We start from the raw sequence: 14,036 nt of genomic DNA, 5'->3' as shown, positions 1-14,036 counted from the left end.
ATATAGATCTATCCATGCACTGATTTTTCTATATTGCGTCATCAATACTGCTTCAACCTCTAATTGAGATTCTGACTGATATGAGCCGTTGAGAGCAGAAGTGGTGTAAGCAAAAATGGGTAATGAGGGTTAAAGTAAACATTCTGTAAAATACAGCGCAAAGCAGCAATTGATATTGAATTTATTTAAACTATTACAGTCTTACTAATAAACCGTATATAGTTTTTATACGAGATTTATGCAGAGTTGAGACAGAAAACGTTACTAATAAACCGTGAATAAGCTATGGACGTATAAACAGGCTGTAACTATACAATGGGAATAGCTTTGCAGTAGTTATATACACGAAACCCCTTGTTTAAGAGTTGTATATAGCGAAAAAATGGCCGCCCCTCTAACAGCTGTTTTATCGACTGCCATTTTACAATGATGGTTACCTTGTAACCACGGAAGAACAAACCAAAGATCATAGAATTATTAGAATAATATTGCTGTAGCTTGTACTCTTTGACCAAAATGTAGTGTGGTAATCGATTAGAGCCAGTTGTACTATCGATATTTAACACGCCACACTAGAGCGCTCTACCGGATGCAGAAGAGAACCTCAGATATTCTATTACCTTTCGTAACGAAGTAATGACGAAACTATGACGTAGCTGTGTAACAGTTATTACACGACGTATGTAGTGATTATTAGTAAGGAATTTAATCACGACTTATAAACGAGTTACTCATTGTATAAGTATAAGACAGTTAAACGTCTGTATATAGAGTTTTTATTAGTAAGACCGTTAGTAGTCAGTGGATAGCACAAGGACATATTAATTGCTACTTTGAGTTGTATTTTACAGAATTTTTACTTTAAACCTCTTTACCCAATTTTGACTTAGGCTTACACCACTTCTGCTCTGAACGGCTCATATGTAGGCCTACGTCTGTTATCAGGCAGTACATCTCACTTGACGATATGTGTCAGAGGAAAACGATAGTTTGCATACATCTGAAATCTGACTAGTGAAATATGTACGAGGAGCTAGAGTCGACGGCAATTCGGAAGGCGGTAGTCTGCTAGCGTTTGCGTCGAGAGAGACAGATAGAGAGGGCAAGGCAGCGTACAACATTGCAACATCGTACTTCACGCGCACGTGCAATACAAATAGTGCAGGAGAGAATTTAAATTATTAAAATACAATAATGACCTTATCCGTTGATTACTGTAAGCATGACACCAAACAAACCCTGTTTCCTTCACTAACAATATTCTTTGCACAGTTCTCAATCCCACACCACATGCTGCTGCAGTCGTTTCTTGCGCGTTGGCAACATTGCAGTCAGCACCAAGATGCCGGCAGCGTTCTGCTCGTCAACGTTTTTAAAATAAGTATACTCCTTAAACACTATTTTCCGCGCCTGCCTGTGCAATACTTGGCTTTTTACAGTCTCTTCTTCCATTTATTTATCTTACACGTACACAGTAAATGTTGTTTTTACTTATTCAATGTATTGAAACATTTAGCCTACACGTGAACAAACGAACTCGGGAAGTACTTGTTATAGACTGATTCTGATTGGTTCTACTGTACAAGTTTGTGACGTCACATACTAGAAATGCTACGGTGCATGTAGCAGCTGACCGCCTTCCGAAATGGCGTCTAGTCTAGTCGGCAATATATACAATGGAGGGGGGAAGGAACGGTCACCGTACCCCATTGGCTGCTAACGAAATCGCTCCAAATAAGGGGTGGTAGGAAAGAAACGATAACTGAAGTCGCTCCCGCGCGGAAGTTATTTACCTTCTTGAGGCGTCCTACACTGTTTATGAACTCGCTCCAACCCCCTTACCCTCAAAGAGGTCGTGGACTACGTATTACAAAATTACATAGCTGAAAACAATACCTTCCCTCCAGAAATGTGGGCACAGTTCTCAGAAAGGTCCCTCCGTATTGAAATAACTGCGAAGCGTTCCGTGCTAAGTAGAACTATTCTACAAGCCACACTCACATAGTTTTCAGTTAATCGAAGTTTTAAAGAGCACTCAAAGTGTCACGCACCTTCTAATCAAATAAAACAAACGAAAAAGTAGAGTAATAAAGCTCACGAAAAAGAGATGTTCATAAATGCATAAAATGATGGAATATAAAACACATTCAATAACAAGATACGACTCTGTTAGAAGCGTTGCTTTTAAAATTTTACCTCCTTAGATTTTACCCTATCCTTTTTTTTTTTTCACGAAGTGACTGCACCAATAAGCTTCTGTACCAAACATTTTTAAGTCTGCATAAAATGGGAAGGAAAATGTTTAATGTCTGGACGGGAGCGAGCCCATGTGATCATTGGGGATGGGCTCATGTATAAAAGGAGTACTTAGGACCGACTTCATGAAACCCCACCCATTATCTCCTGGCCTAGTTGCCTTATAAGTGGTGCCTTGTTATCACTTGTGAGGTTCAGACCCGTCCTCGGACAGTTGACTAAATAACAACATAGGGTCCACACCTGTGGAGTAACGGTCAGCGCGTCTGGCCGCGAAACCAGGTGGCCCGGGTTCGAATCCCGGTCGGGGCAAGTTACCTGGAGGTTTTTTCCGGGGTTTTCCCTCAACCCAATAGGAGCAAATGCTGGGTAACTTTCGGTGCTGGACCCCGGACTCATTTCACCGGCATTATCACCTTCATATCATTCAGACGCTAAATAATCTAAATGTTGATACAGCGTCGTAAAATAACCCAATAAAAAAACAATAACATAGGCTTATGTATGTTTTCTCAATGTTTTGTCATACTCTTCTAAAACAAGCATTTGTGTGTGTTTTTATATCTTTATTATTTTAGTTATTTGACGACGCTTTATCAACTACTAGGTTATTTACCTAGATGAAATTGGTGATAGCGGGATGGTATTTTGCGAGATGAAGCCGAGGATTTACCATAGTTTACTTGACATTCGTGTTACGGTTAGGGAAACCTCGGAAAAATCAAAACCAGATAATCAACCCAAGCCTGAGCGTAACTCCGGGTCAGCAGACAAACGCGCCAACCGTCTAAGCTGCCTCCGGTGGCTTCATCTTTTCTTTGTTTATTTTACGTCGCTTTATCAACTGATATGGTTATCTAGCGCCTGAGTGAATTGAAGGTAATAATGCCAGAGAAATGAGTGCAGGGTCCAGCTCCGAAAGTTATCCAGAGTTTTTTCTTAATGGGTTGAGGGCAAACCCCAGAAAAAACATCAACCAGGTAACTTGTCCCAACCAGGGTTTCAACCCGGGGTCTCTTGTTTCACGGTCAGACATGCTGTTATTCATACCGGTGAACATCATTGTTACAATGCCTCCAAACCGATCGTAGCAAACAATAATTTCTCTGAACAAATCAGAATTTTATTTCGTTTTGTAGGCTATTTTTAACAACTGAATTTAATAAAGGCATCCCCGATTGGATCCCGATTATTTTGTTTCGGTTAAGGTTTATGATAAATAGAAATAAAATTTAAAATTCAGCTCTTTAAACATCAAATTTCGCATTTTATAGCACTGTTAATGTTAGAATTTAACATTACGTAGTGTTTTGGGATGAAAAATTTTTATGAAAAGTTTGATGGTAGAAATTCAATATCATCAATGTGTTAACAGGTGCATTTTCTACATTTTCTAGATAAAAATTTGAAAACTATAAATAAATAAATGTATGTATCAAATTACAGTGAAATTATGGTCATTGACAAACATGCTAACGCAGAGAAGTCGATGCGCATTTAAAATTAGTATTCAAGACAACAAATCGTTTTAAACCATTTAAAGACACTCACTGAAGGTTCAACATGAAAGAAATTTCAACATCACTCTCCTTTAATCCGTGTGACATGAAGGGTGACCAAACTATTTATTTGAAAAAAAAAAAAAATGTCTGAGTGATGGGCCGTTAGATAGATCTTAATTTCTTTTTTCACAAAAAGGAGAAGAAAATCTCATAAATATAATTTCGCTCTTATTTCGCAAATTTACTACATTTCGCAATTTATCGCGGATTTCAAAACTATAATATTACACTTAATATGAATTTAAATATACATTTACTTTTTTAAAATTTAGATTAGGATTTTATTGAAATTCAAATACTGTAATATAAATATAATATAATGAAAAATAAAATACAACACAATAGTAACAAAATGAAAGAAAGAAAATACGCATTCCTTTCCGTTAAGGTTCAAAATTATAAGCCTACTTACACTATATTTGGAATTTCTTACAATAGGCCTATACATATTACAATAAAATTGTTTGTTGTAATAAACAAATTATAACTGACTCTTACCCGAAAAAGCTAGATGCTTGAGGTCGGGTGAGACAAATATTGAAAACTGTACCGAAAAAAATTAATCATAACTGCGATTAAACTACTAAGTGTAATTACACACAAATTAAAAAATAAAAAAGCATATTACATATACATAAACATATTAAGTTAAGAATACGACACGACATTGTTAAAGTGACAAAAAAGAAGAATAAGTGTTTATATATGTTGATTATAATTCTGAAAACAGTTCAAGAACTTGTTTTCTTAATAACTTATTGTTAATAATTTCAGTTTTTGGTTCCTCTTTATAAAATATCATTATACAATCTTAGGCCGAAGTTAGAACTTAGACATGCTTCAGTCTTACATTTTGGTTCAATGAGGGGAAGTGAAATATTGTATCTTCTTGTATTGTGGCCATGGTCGAATGATGTAAATTTAGTTTGATGGCAGAAATTGAAGACCGCGATGCAAAAATCGATCAAGTCCAGAAACGAAAATTTTACAGGAGATAAAAAAAAAACTTTCCACAAAAATTGAATGTACATTAATTTAAAACTGATTTTTACACGATAATTTAGGAAATTAGTGTTTTGTATGTGGTTATCAATATTCTTATTAATCCTCTTCTGTCCATAGACTTTTTTTAAATGGTGAACTTGAATGATTTTGTTTTGTCCTGAAAATACAACATATTTGTTTGTCATGTTTGAACTTCATTTATTTCTTGTTTGAAAACAAGTCTACGAAACTTACTTAAGTCTCAGGTGAGTTCCCGTTTAGTGGTTGTTCAATGCATATATTACATTTACTCGTATATATAATATATATTACGTATATTATGAGTTTTAAACAATTATTATTGTACTATAATTTAAATGTAATCTTCATCTTACGATGTTTGGTGACGTATACACGTCGGTTGATGTGAGTTTCTTTCAACCCATAAGCAGTGCTGACTATATCAGACGCTATGGACAGTACTCTATAACAGAGTCGCCAGTATGAAAGGATAATTCCAAGCGTTTGGCGTGAGACGAACTCGATAGCTCAGTGGTAGAGCGCCTGACCGGAGAACAGGAAGTTGCAGGTTCGATTCACGCTCGAGGTTGTGAAATTTTTCTTTCATACCATGGCATGATTGTGACTATAATAGTATTTAAATTTATCATATAATTTAAAGCTTAAAGTGTTTAGTGCAGCCAATAAGAGTAAACTTACAGGTAACAGTTTTTTGACTAGGTTATTTAACAACGCCGTATCGACTACTGGATTATTTAACGTCGATGACATTGGTGATAGCGAGATGATATTAGCGAGATGAGGCCAAGAATTTCGCCACAGATGATCTGAAATTCGCCTTACAGTTGGGGAAAACCTCGGGAAAATCCAACCAGTTAATCAGCCCAAGCGGAAATCGAACCCGCACCCGAGTGCTACTCCGGATCACCAGGTAAACGCGCCACTTGCATCTGATCTTGAGGGATCAAAGCTGTAGTTACTTCTGGTACTTAAGTATAGGACTGTAGGGAAAGAATACTGACCTACTTTCTTCTAACGAGAAGATCCGTCTGTTTTTTTTTTGACGCAAATCAGTGAAACAGTCAAGTCCTTTTTAAATTTAGAGACGTTACTAAAAGTAAGACTTAACGGATTCTTACACAAAAGCGTTTAATATATATTTATCTATAAAGTGCATACTAAATATTGATTTTGGAAAAAATTGGACTTCACTGGTTTTTGCACAGAGGTCTCCAATTCAGGGTTTAAGCCAGAAAATAAATAATTTCGCAAAAATGCGCAAATGAAAAGTTATATTTGTGCAAATTGCGAAACGCTTGTGCAATATTATAAATAATTGTACAGAAAAATAAAATTAATAAAATATACAGAAACAAAAAGTTATGTAACTTAATTTCTTTCATGAAGCTTTATTACTTTCAATCCATCTTACCGCACTCTAGATATAGCCTACTTTACTTAAGTAAGTAAACCATAAGACGTATTTAGAATCAATTACTGCTGAATTTACATCACATTAAAATACGTTATTTCATGGGCACTCTAAACATTGAACTTTTTTACTAGTAGGCCCTTTCAGATTTATTGTTAGCAGAATGATAACTCTTTTCACTGAAAGACGGTTTCTAACTCCTATTAGTCCTACTTTTCACGTGCGATATTATTCTTCTCTAGTGTTAATATTATATTATGTAATTCCATTGCCGCTGTAATTATATTTTAGTTCCTATTTTATTTTACTTATTTATTTTTATTATTACTATTATTTTTTTTATTTTAATATTACATCTGAACTGCGACCGAGCACGAGCGCTGCTCATTCGGTCTCAAATTTTGTTAATACTACTGTATCTTCTTTTTATATTGCTTGTATTATTTTATTTCTATTTCTTTGTTTGTTTTGTAATTATTAGAGCAGTGCAAAGGGAGCAGTTATTCGACACACCGGCAACAGGGCAAGGGTTGTAAATTCACCTTGTGTACCCGCAGAGGTCTGACTCTGCGGTACACAGGATAGCTGCAAGCAGTAGGTACAGCTTGGTAAAGGAAACGTCAGTACTGAAGAAAGAAAAGAACAATTCGGTTCTAGTGTTACGATGCCTAAGGGGGAGAAAATTCGTTTGGCAAAGTTTAAGGGTGCTATTCATAGACATTTCGCTAGCCCGCGCTACGAGCGTGCTAAACAGGATTCATATCATATCATATCATATCATATCATATCATATCATATCATATCATATCATATCATATCATATCATATCATATCATATCATGTCATATCATATATCATGTCATGTCATGTCATGTCATGTCATGTCATGTCATGTCATGTCATGTCATGTCATGTCATGTCATGTCATGTCATGTCATGTCATGTCATATCATATCATATATCATATCATATCATATCATATCATATCATATCATATCATATCATATCATATCATATCATATCGCTGACACTGATTTATGAATAAGAAAAACGTTAGTTCGCTGATCATCCACCGAAAGCCCGCGCTAAGAATGACTATGAATACGGCCCTAAGAGATTTCTTTCCGAATATGGTGATATTTTTTTGTTGCAGCGAAGATAAACTATTCTGTAAATTGTGTAAAATATCAGTTTCAGTAACTAGAGAATATAATGTTCGAAGACATGTAAATAGGGATGTACACAAACGTGTTCTCATGAAGTTGGAGAAAAAAAAGGCGACACATGTGAGCAGGGTCACAGTTCTTCATCCGTGTTCCATGAAGAAATGTGTGATGCGTTTTGTTAAGCATTCAAGAAGATATGTCCTAGTGTATCTCTTCCTCTTTCTCCTATACTTACTCGATGGGGTTCCTGGTTGAAGGCCTGCATTTATTACTGTAAATATTTCGACCAGGTCCAGAATGTTATTCAATCATTTGATGTGAAAGATGCATTTGCAATACCAATAGCCCAACGTATGTTGGTCGATTCAAGCATAGAACAACTATAGGATTACAATGAATCGAATTACGGGTTTATTCCTGATTGTGTAACAGCTTTAGAAAAGTCTGGTACAAAACTGGTTGATCAGATTTCCCTATTGCGAAATATCTAGAAGAAAGTGACTCAAGTAGACGATAAAATTGGTAAAATAATATCTGCGAAAATAACAAATATGTTGAAAAAATGGTGGATATTATAAACTTTGCAAGATTAGTGACAGTATTTTTGGAGATAAAGATTCCTTTGAAGAACTAACAGAAATTGAAAAAAATGTTGTACAGGATTTTACGTACAGCCCGAGTTGTTTCAACAGACGTAGAAAGAAGCTTCTCCACATATAAGGCCATGCTATCAGATAGACGATAATCGTTTTCTGTTAATAACTTTCAAATGTCATTTGTTGTGCATTGTAACAATATTTGGAAGAAATCTGATAACGTATCACATGTGCGTTAATAACTCACACTCATTGTAAAGAAAAGAAAAAGACAAAAAACAATAGTTCAAGTGCTTTTGCGAATAGAATATCATGAACCCGTTACAAATAAACAGTGGTTTTGTTTGCGTTCTGTATGAAATCATACATGTAAAATATATATTATTTGTTTAGGATGAAATGGTTAATTAGTTTTGTAATTTTGAAATCTTATTAAAGTATCTGTAGGAAATTAATTGCAGAAACGTTAGGGAACTGTGTCATTTCTATTGTGTCGTCTGTACTTCAACACATCGTCTACATGACCGTCGCTTGTACACAGGGAACACGCCGAGTAACGTCGGAACCTTTCCTATGATGCCATTCCGTCTGTCATGTGCTCCGTCTGCACCGCTCTAGTAATTATATTCTTTGTTCTGTATATTTAAATTTAAATAAAATAAATAAATAACTCCAGTTTTTAGAAGATTCATGCAATTAATCCTGGCCCACAATTTACCGTATGCGATGGAATTGTATAACTCAATTACAAGAAATTGTTCACTTTACTAGTTAACTTACATGAATTGAACCAACTCTTTGAAATCCATTCCTGAATATCTATTGCTCAATACCTTTTTGAACATTACCCGTGTCATTAGCATTTAATTTAAATTCAGATTCTCCAAAAACTGATTAATTCATACACATCTCTGATTTCATTTTCTCCATTACCATCTTCGTTTCTGAAGTCCAATATGGTTGTCGCATTTTTACACATTTACATTCAAAGTTTGTTGCATTTTTAGAAGTCGAGTAGCAAAATGCGACAAATGCGACTGTGGCTTGAACCCTGCTTCAATTCAAAATAGTTAGTTTGACAGCATTCGGGTACATTTCGCATTTATCGTGATCGTAAAAATCTATAATCTCCAATGATAAATCTCCCTGTCTAATTAATTTTTTATTAAAATTTTCTTTGATAATTAAGGGAAGAGGATGGTATTTTTTAAACTTTTTTCCTATTTGGTGTAAAATATTGATTTTTTTCTATGTAGAGAGCTCATAGCTGTGGCAACTCAACCAAATAAAAATATTTTGAAAAAAAAATTATTTGGGTGTCCAAATTTGAAAAAAATATACTCAATGCAGGATTGTACTAAAACCTATATATCTAAACCGTTTTTAAAAATAGATTCAAACAGTTTTTTCCAATGTATTTGCAAAAGCATGTTATACAAACTGTCTGTAACAAAATTTTGATATTAGTCCCTACGTTTGTAAAATAAACAATTAAAATTTAATAACAATTTTCTGATTTCCTTTCTTGCAAACAAACGGACGTATTTTTAATATGAAATCAATTAACAAAATTGTTACAGAGAAAAGTTTCCTAATAGTCTAAAGAATGTGTGTTCTAAATTTCATACATGTATCTTTAATAGTTCGGAAATTATATCCATTTTTGTCTGGCAATGTAGCAAAAAAAAAAAAAAAATGAAGTTACTGGAAACCGATAAAAGCTTGCAAGATCGACGATTAGTACATTCTCTTTGCCTGCTATATCGAATTACACATGATTCCACATCCAACTACCTTGCCTCTCGGTTTACTCTCCTAGCTTCACATCATAATCATAATACACGTTCACAGCACAATCTATTGCTATCAATACCACGTCATCAGACATCTCTGTACTCAAGTTCTTTCTCAATAGCCATGGCCCGCTCATGGAATTCGCTGCCGCTGGAAATCAGGGGTAGTCTTAGTCCTCAGTTGTTTAAAATTAGGTTGTTTAGAAATATTTTAAATGCAAAGAACTAGTTTTTAGGTATAATTTTTATTTATTATTATTATTATTATTATTATTATTATTATTATTATTATTATTTTACACAGTCATTACTTTATTTTTCCATTAACACTAATATCTAGGTAATTGTCATTGTCTCAATGTAACACGTGCTGTGCTGATCATAGTAACTGTACTATTCCATTAGTTGTGAGATTATATTCATATGTATTAATTCTTTTTTTTTCTTTTAAGTTAATACTTGTATATTAGAATGTATTTTTCTGTTTGTGATTATGTATTCAGTCTCTTTTTTTATTACATACCTATATTTTTTATTATTGTTATTTTAAAGTTAATACTGATTGTGTATATGTATTCAATCTCTATTTTTTACTCAATTATGTTTATTATTACTTTTAAGTTCATATTTGTATACCGGTATGTATTTTTTTCTGTATGTGATTTGATCCTAGTTGAGAGGAAGAGAAGGCCTGATGGCCTTAACTCTGCCAGGGAAAATAAAACTATTATTATTATTATTATTATTGTTATTATTATTATTATTATTATTATTATTATTATTATTATTATTATTATTATTATTAAAAATCCATAGCGCAGGAAGTTTAAAAATGACCTCTCAACATCCGGTAAAGGCACAAATACCCACAAAATGTTATGCAATGCATTCCACACATATCAAAGGGTATTTTAAAGAAGAAAACATTTTTTGAAAATTTAATTTACCGGAAACAACAATAAAAGTGGGCGAGTGATTTAAAAATCCATAACGCAGGAAGTTTAAAAATGGCGACTCAACATCCGATAAGGGCACAAATACCCACAAAATGTTATGCTATGCATTCCACACATATCACAGAGTATTTGAAAGATTTTTTTTTTAATTTACTCATTTTTCACCAAAAAATACCGTCCTCTCCCCTTAAGTTATTCTTTTAATTTACGCTAATCTAGTAAAATTCTGTTCATAAATATCTTGAATTAAAAGTATTAGACAGTGGTTGATTTTAAATATTATTTCGAAACAAGTGTTCGTGATTTTGTCCACAAAAATAAGAACTTTTCCCACCCATAAAAGACGTTGTCACAGCTAAAGACTGTAAGAGTACAAAGTCAGTTGTATTCAGTACTTTAGAAGTCTTGTAAGCAACAGAATTAGTGATAATTGCGCAGATTACGGACTTTTTATCAGATGGATTTTACGTTAAATCTCCCCGACTTTGTGTACCGGCAGCACAAGGCTTTTCATTCATACGCAGAGATACGGCAGGTAATGCAAGAGTGGGGGCGAGGGACCACGGCTACAGGACGTCCGATTTGCATGCCGCAGCGAGAGCGATCAAAAGCAATTCTATCGCAGAGCGTGCAACTACGAACAGACGTCTACGGCAAGAAGTCGTATACGTAACGCCGACAGCCAACGTCGAATGTTGTGACCATACAAGAATGAACAATAAGTGAACAATGGCAGCTGTCAACTCTGGTTTTGTCGCCGATGAAGAAGTTTCGACGACTAATGGCAACGCAGAACAACAGAATGTCAACAACGACAACACTGCTCCACAGACCTCGGCGTGCTGGCCAGGTAAACAACTTTCCAGTTTTTTCTGACATTCCGACGAATATTTCATGTTACATATTTATGTCAAGTTCGCACAGATGAGAGAGAGAAAGAAACTGTTACACCGTGTTATTTCAAAAAACGAATATCCGGTCAATTGTGGTTTGGCATTACATCTGATCAGCAGGCTGTTACGATGTACCTACCCTTCGTAACACAGATCTACGGCTGTAGTAAGGCTCGGAATGTGATCGGAGATCTTAAGGCTAATACCCCCTACCACTAATCTCTTTTACTCCAAACTTTCTCAGCCCGTCCTGCTCGAGGTGAACGTGCTGAAAAAAAACGTCCACTCACCGCCTTTAGCGATCCTTAGATTAATATTGTCTTGTACCGTGCTAGTCTTCGGATGCGACATACGCGCGTTCAATAGTAATGGACTAAGGAGCGATAAATTTCTTAGGATGGCTTCTTCCAGGAAGGAAGTAAAGCTGTGAAACACGTATCGTGGATTACCGGCACGTCAAAGGACCTGTCCCTGATAGAGGGCTCCAGGCAAACAATTTCTCGGTCACTTCTCATCTACGTTGAGTTCTGTAGACCCAGAAAAACATAACAGTTGCTAACGTCGCTAAATCTAGTATTAATGCTGCTGCTACTACTACTACTACTACTACTACTACTACTACTACTACTACTACTACTACTACTACTACTACTACTACTACTACTACTACTACTACCACCACTACTATTCCTAGTGCTATTCATACTAGAAATCCAGTATAGTTCTGCTGTTACTACTATTTTTAGTGCTAATCATACTGCTAGTTTAATAGATCTGCTGTTACGACTAACTGTTACTACTACTACTACTACTACTACCCCACCACTACTATTCCTAGTGCTATTTATACTACAAATTCAATATAGTTCTGCTGTTGTTACTACTATTTGTAGTGCTAATCATACTGCTATAATAGTTCTGCTGTTACGACTAATTGTTACTACTACTACTATACTGTTATGTCTACTATTCTTAGTGCTATTCATACTAAAAATCCAGTATAGTTCTGCTGTTACTACTATTTTTAGTGCCAATCATACTGCTAGTTTAATAGATCTGCTGTTACGACTGTTACTACTACTACTACTACTACTACTACCCCACCACTACTATTCCTAGTGCTATTCATACTACAAATCCAGTATAGTTCTGCTGTTGTTATTACTATTTGTAGTGCTAATCATACTGCTAGTTTAATAGTTCTGCTGTTACGACTGTTACTACTACTACTACTACTACTACTACTACTACTACTACTACTACTATACTGTTATGTCTACTATTCCTAGTGCTATTCATACTACAAATCCAGTATAGCTCTTCTGTTGTTACTACTATTTCTAGTGCTAATCATACTGCTAGTTTAATAGTTCTGCTGTTACGACTAACTGTTGCTACTACTATTGTTATGTCCACTATTCCTAGTGCTATTTATCCTACAAATTCAGTATAGTTCTGCTGTTTCTACCATTGTTCCTAGTGCTAATCGCACTACACTGCTCCGTCGATATAGGAGAAAGCCAGTGTTTACCTACTTAGATATAATACGCAGAGCAAGTCCCTTACAATCGGCGAATATCATGTTTAGTTACAGCATGAAAGTCGAGGAATATTAAGGTCAGTAAAAAGTCTATCATACGGAAATGCCGCATTTAAGTCTTGTTCATTAATTATAAAAAGTAAATATCACAACAATAAAGTAGACCACGTATCATATTGTAAATAAATAGATAAATACAAAGATAAATAGATAGATAAATAAATGAATGAGTAAATTAAATAAGTAAACAGATAAACAAATAAATAAATATTCACTTAAATTCTCCAGTAAAATTCTTAATATTTTCGCCGTTTTCAAGGCGTTGAGTAATATTTACTTTGTCAGAAATACTCAGACGTGAACGTGTTTGTGACATGATACCTTATCGGTATGCGGAGGCTTGGATTTTCGTCACAACAGATCGCGTTGTACTGTATTGCTGCTTTCTTTAGACTCAAACGCATTCTGTTAAACTGGCGGAGTAGTGTACTAGTCTAATAGTTCTATTACTATTACTACTATTATTGTTACTATTATTCCAAATGCTAATCAGACTACTAATATAGTAGTTCTGCTGTCATTACTACTATTACTGCTTCTACTATTCCTGGTGCTGATCATACTACTAGTGTAGTAGTTTTGCTGTTGCCACTACTAGTACTACTATTATTTATAATGCTAATCATATTAATAGTCTAGTAGTTCTGCTGTTACCACTACTATTATTACTGTTCTACTATTGCTACTACTACTACTACTACTACTACTACTACTACTACTACTACTACTACTATTATTCGTAGTGCTAATTATAGACTAGGCCTAGTAGTTATTCTG

The 14,036-nt window shown here is 34.8% G+C and overlaps 1 protein-coding gene across 2 annotated transcripts in view; it reads left to right on the top strand.

Annotated features, from left to right (window-relative positions):
* The window catches only part of LOC138697697 (aquaporin AQPAe.a-like), a 178,792-nt gene that overhangs the window by 13,274 nt on the left and 151,482 nt on the right, over window positions 1-14,036 (top strand). Inside the window, exon 1 of one of the 2 annotated variants that reach the window (XM_069823166.1) lies at window positions 11,398-11,616. The exons of the other annotated variant lie outside the window; for it this stretch is intronic. Within the exon in view, the coding sequence (XP_069679267.1) occupies window positions 11,496-11,616 (121 nt within the window). The 5' untranslated portion in view covers window positions 11,398-11,495. Of the gene's footprint in view, window positions 1-11,397; window positions 11,617-14,036 lie in introns of those variants that run through there. 2 annotated transcript variants of the gene reach the window in all.

Source organism: Periplaneta americana, chromosome 4 (assembly GCF_040183065.1).
Source record: "Periplaneta americana isolate PAMFEO1 chromosome 4, P.americana_PAMFEO1_priV1, whole genome shotgun sequence".
NCBI classification, from domain to species: Eukaryota; Metazoa; Arthropoda; class Insecta; order Blattodea; family Blattidae; genus Periplaneta; species Periplaneta americana.
The sequence above is the reverse complement of the archived record's forward strand: the minus strand, read 5'-3'. Positions and strand labels throughout refer to the sequence as shown.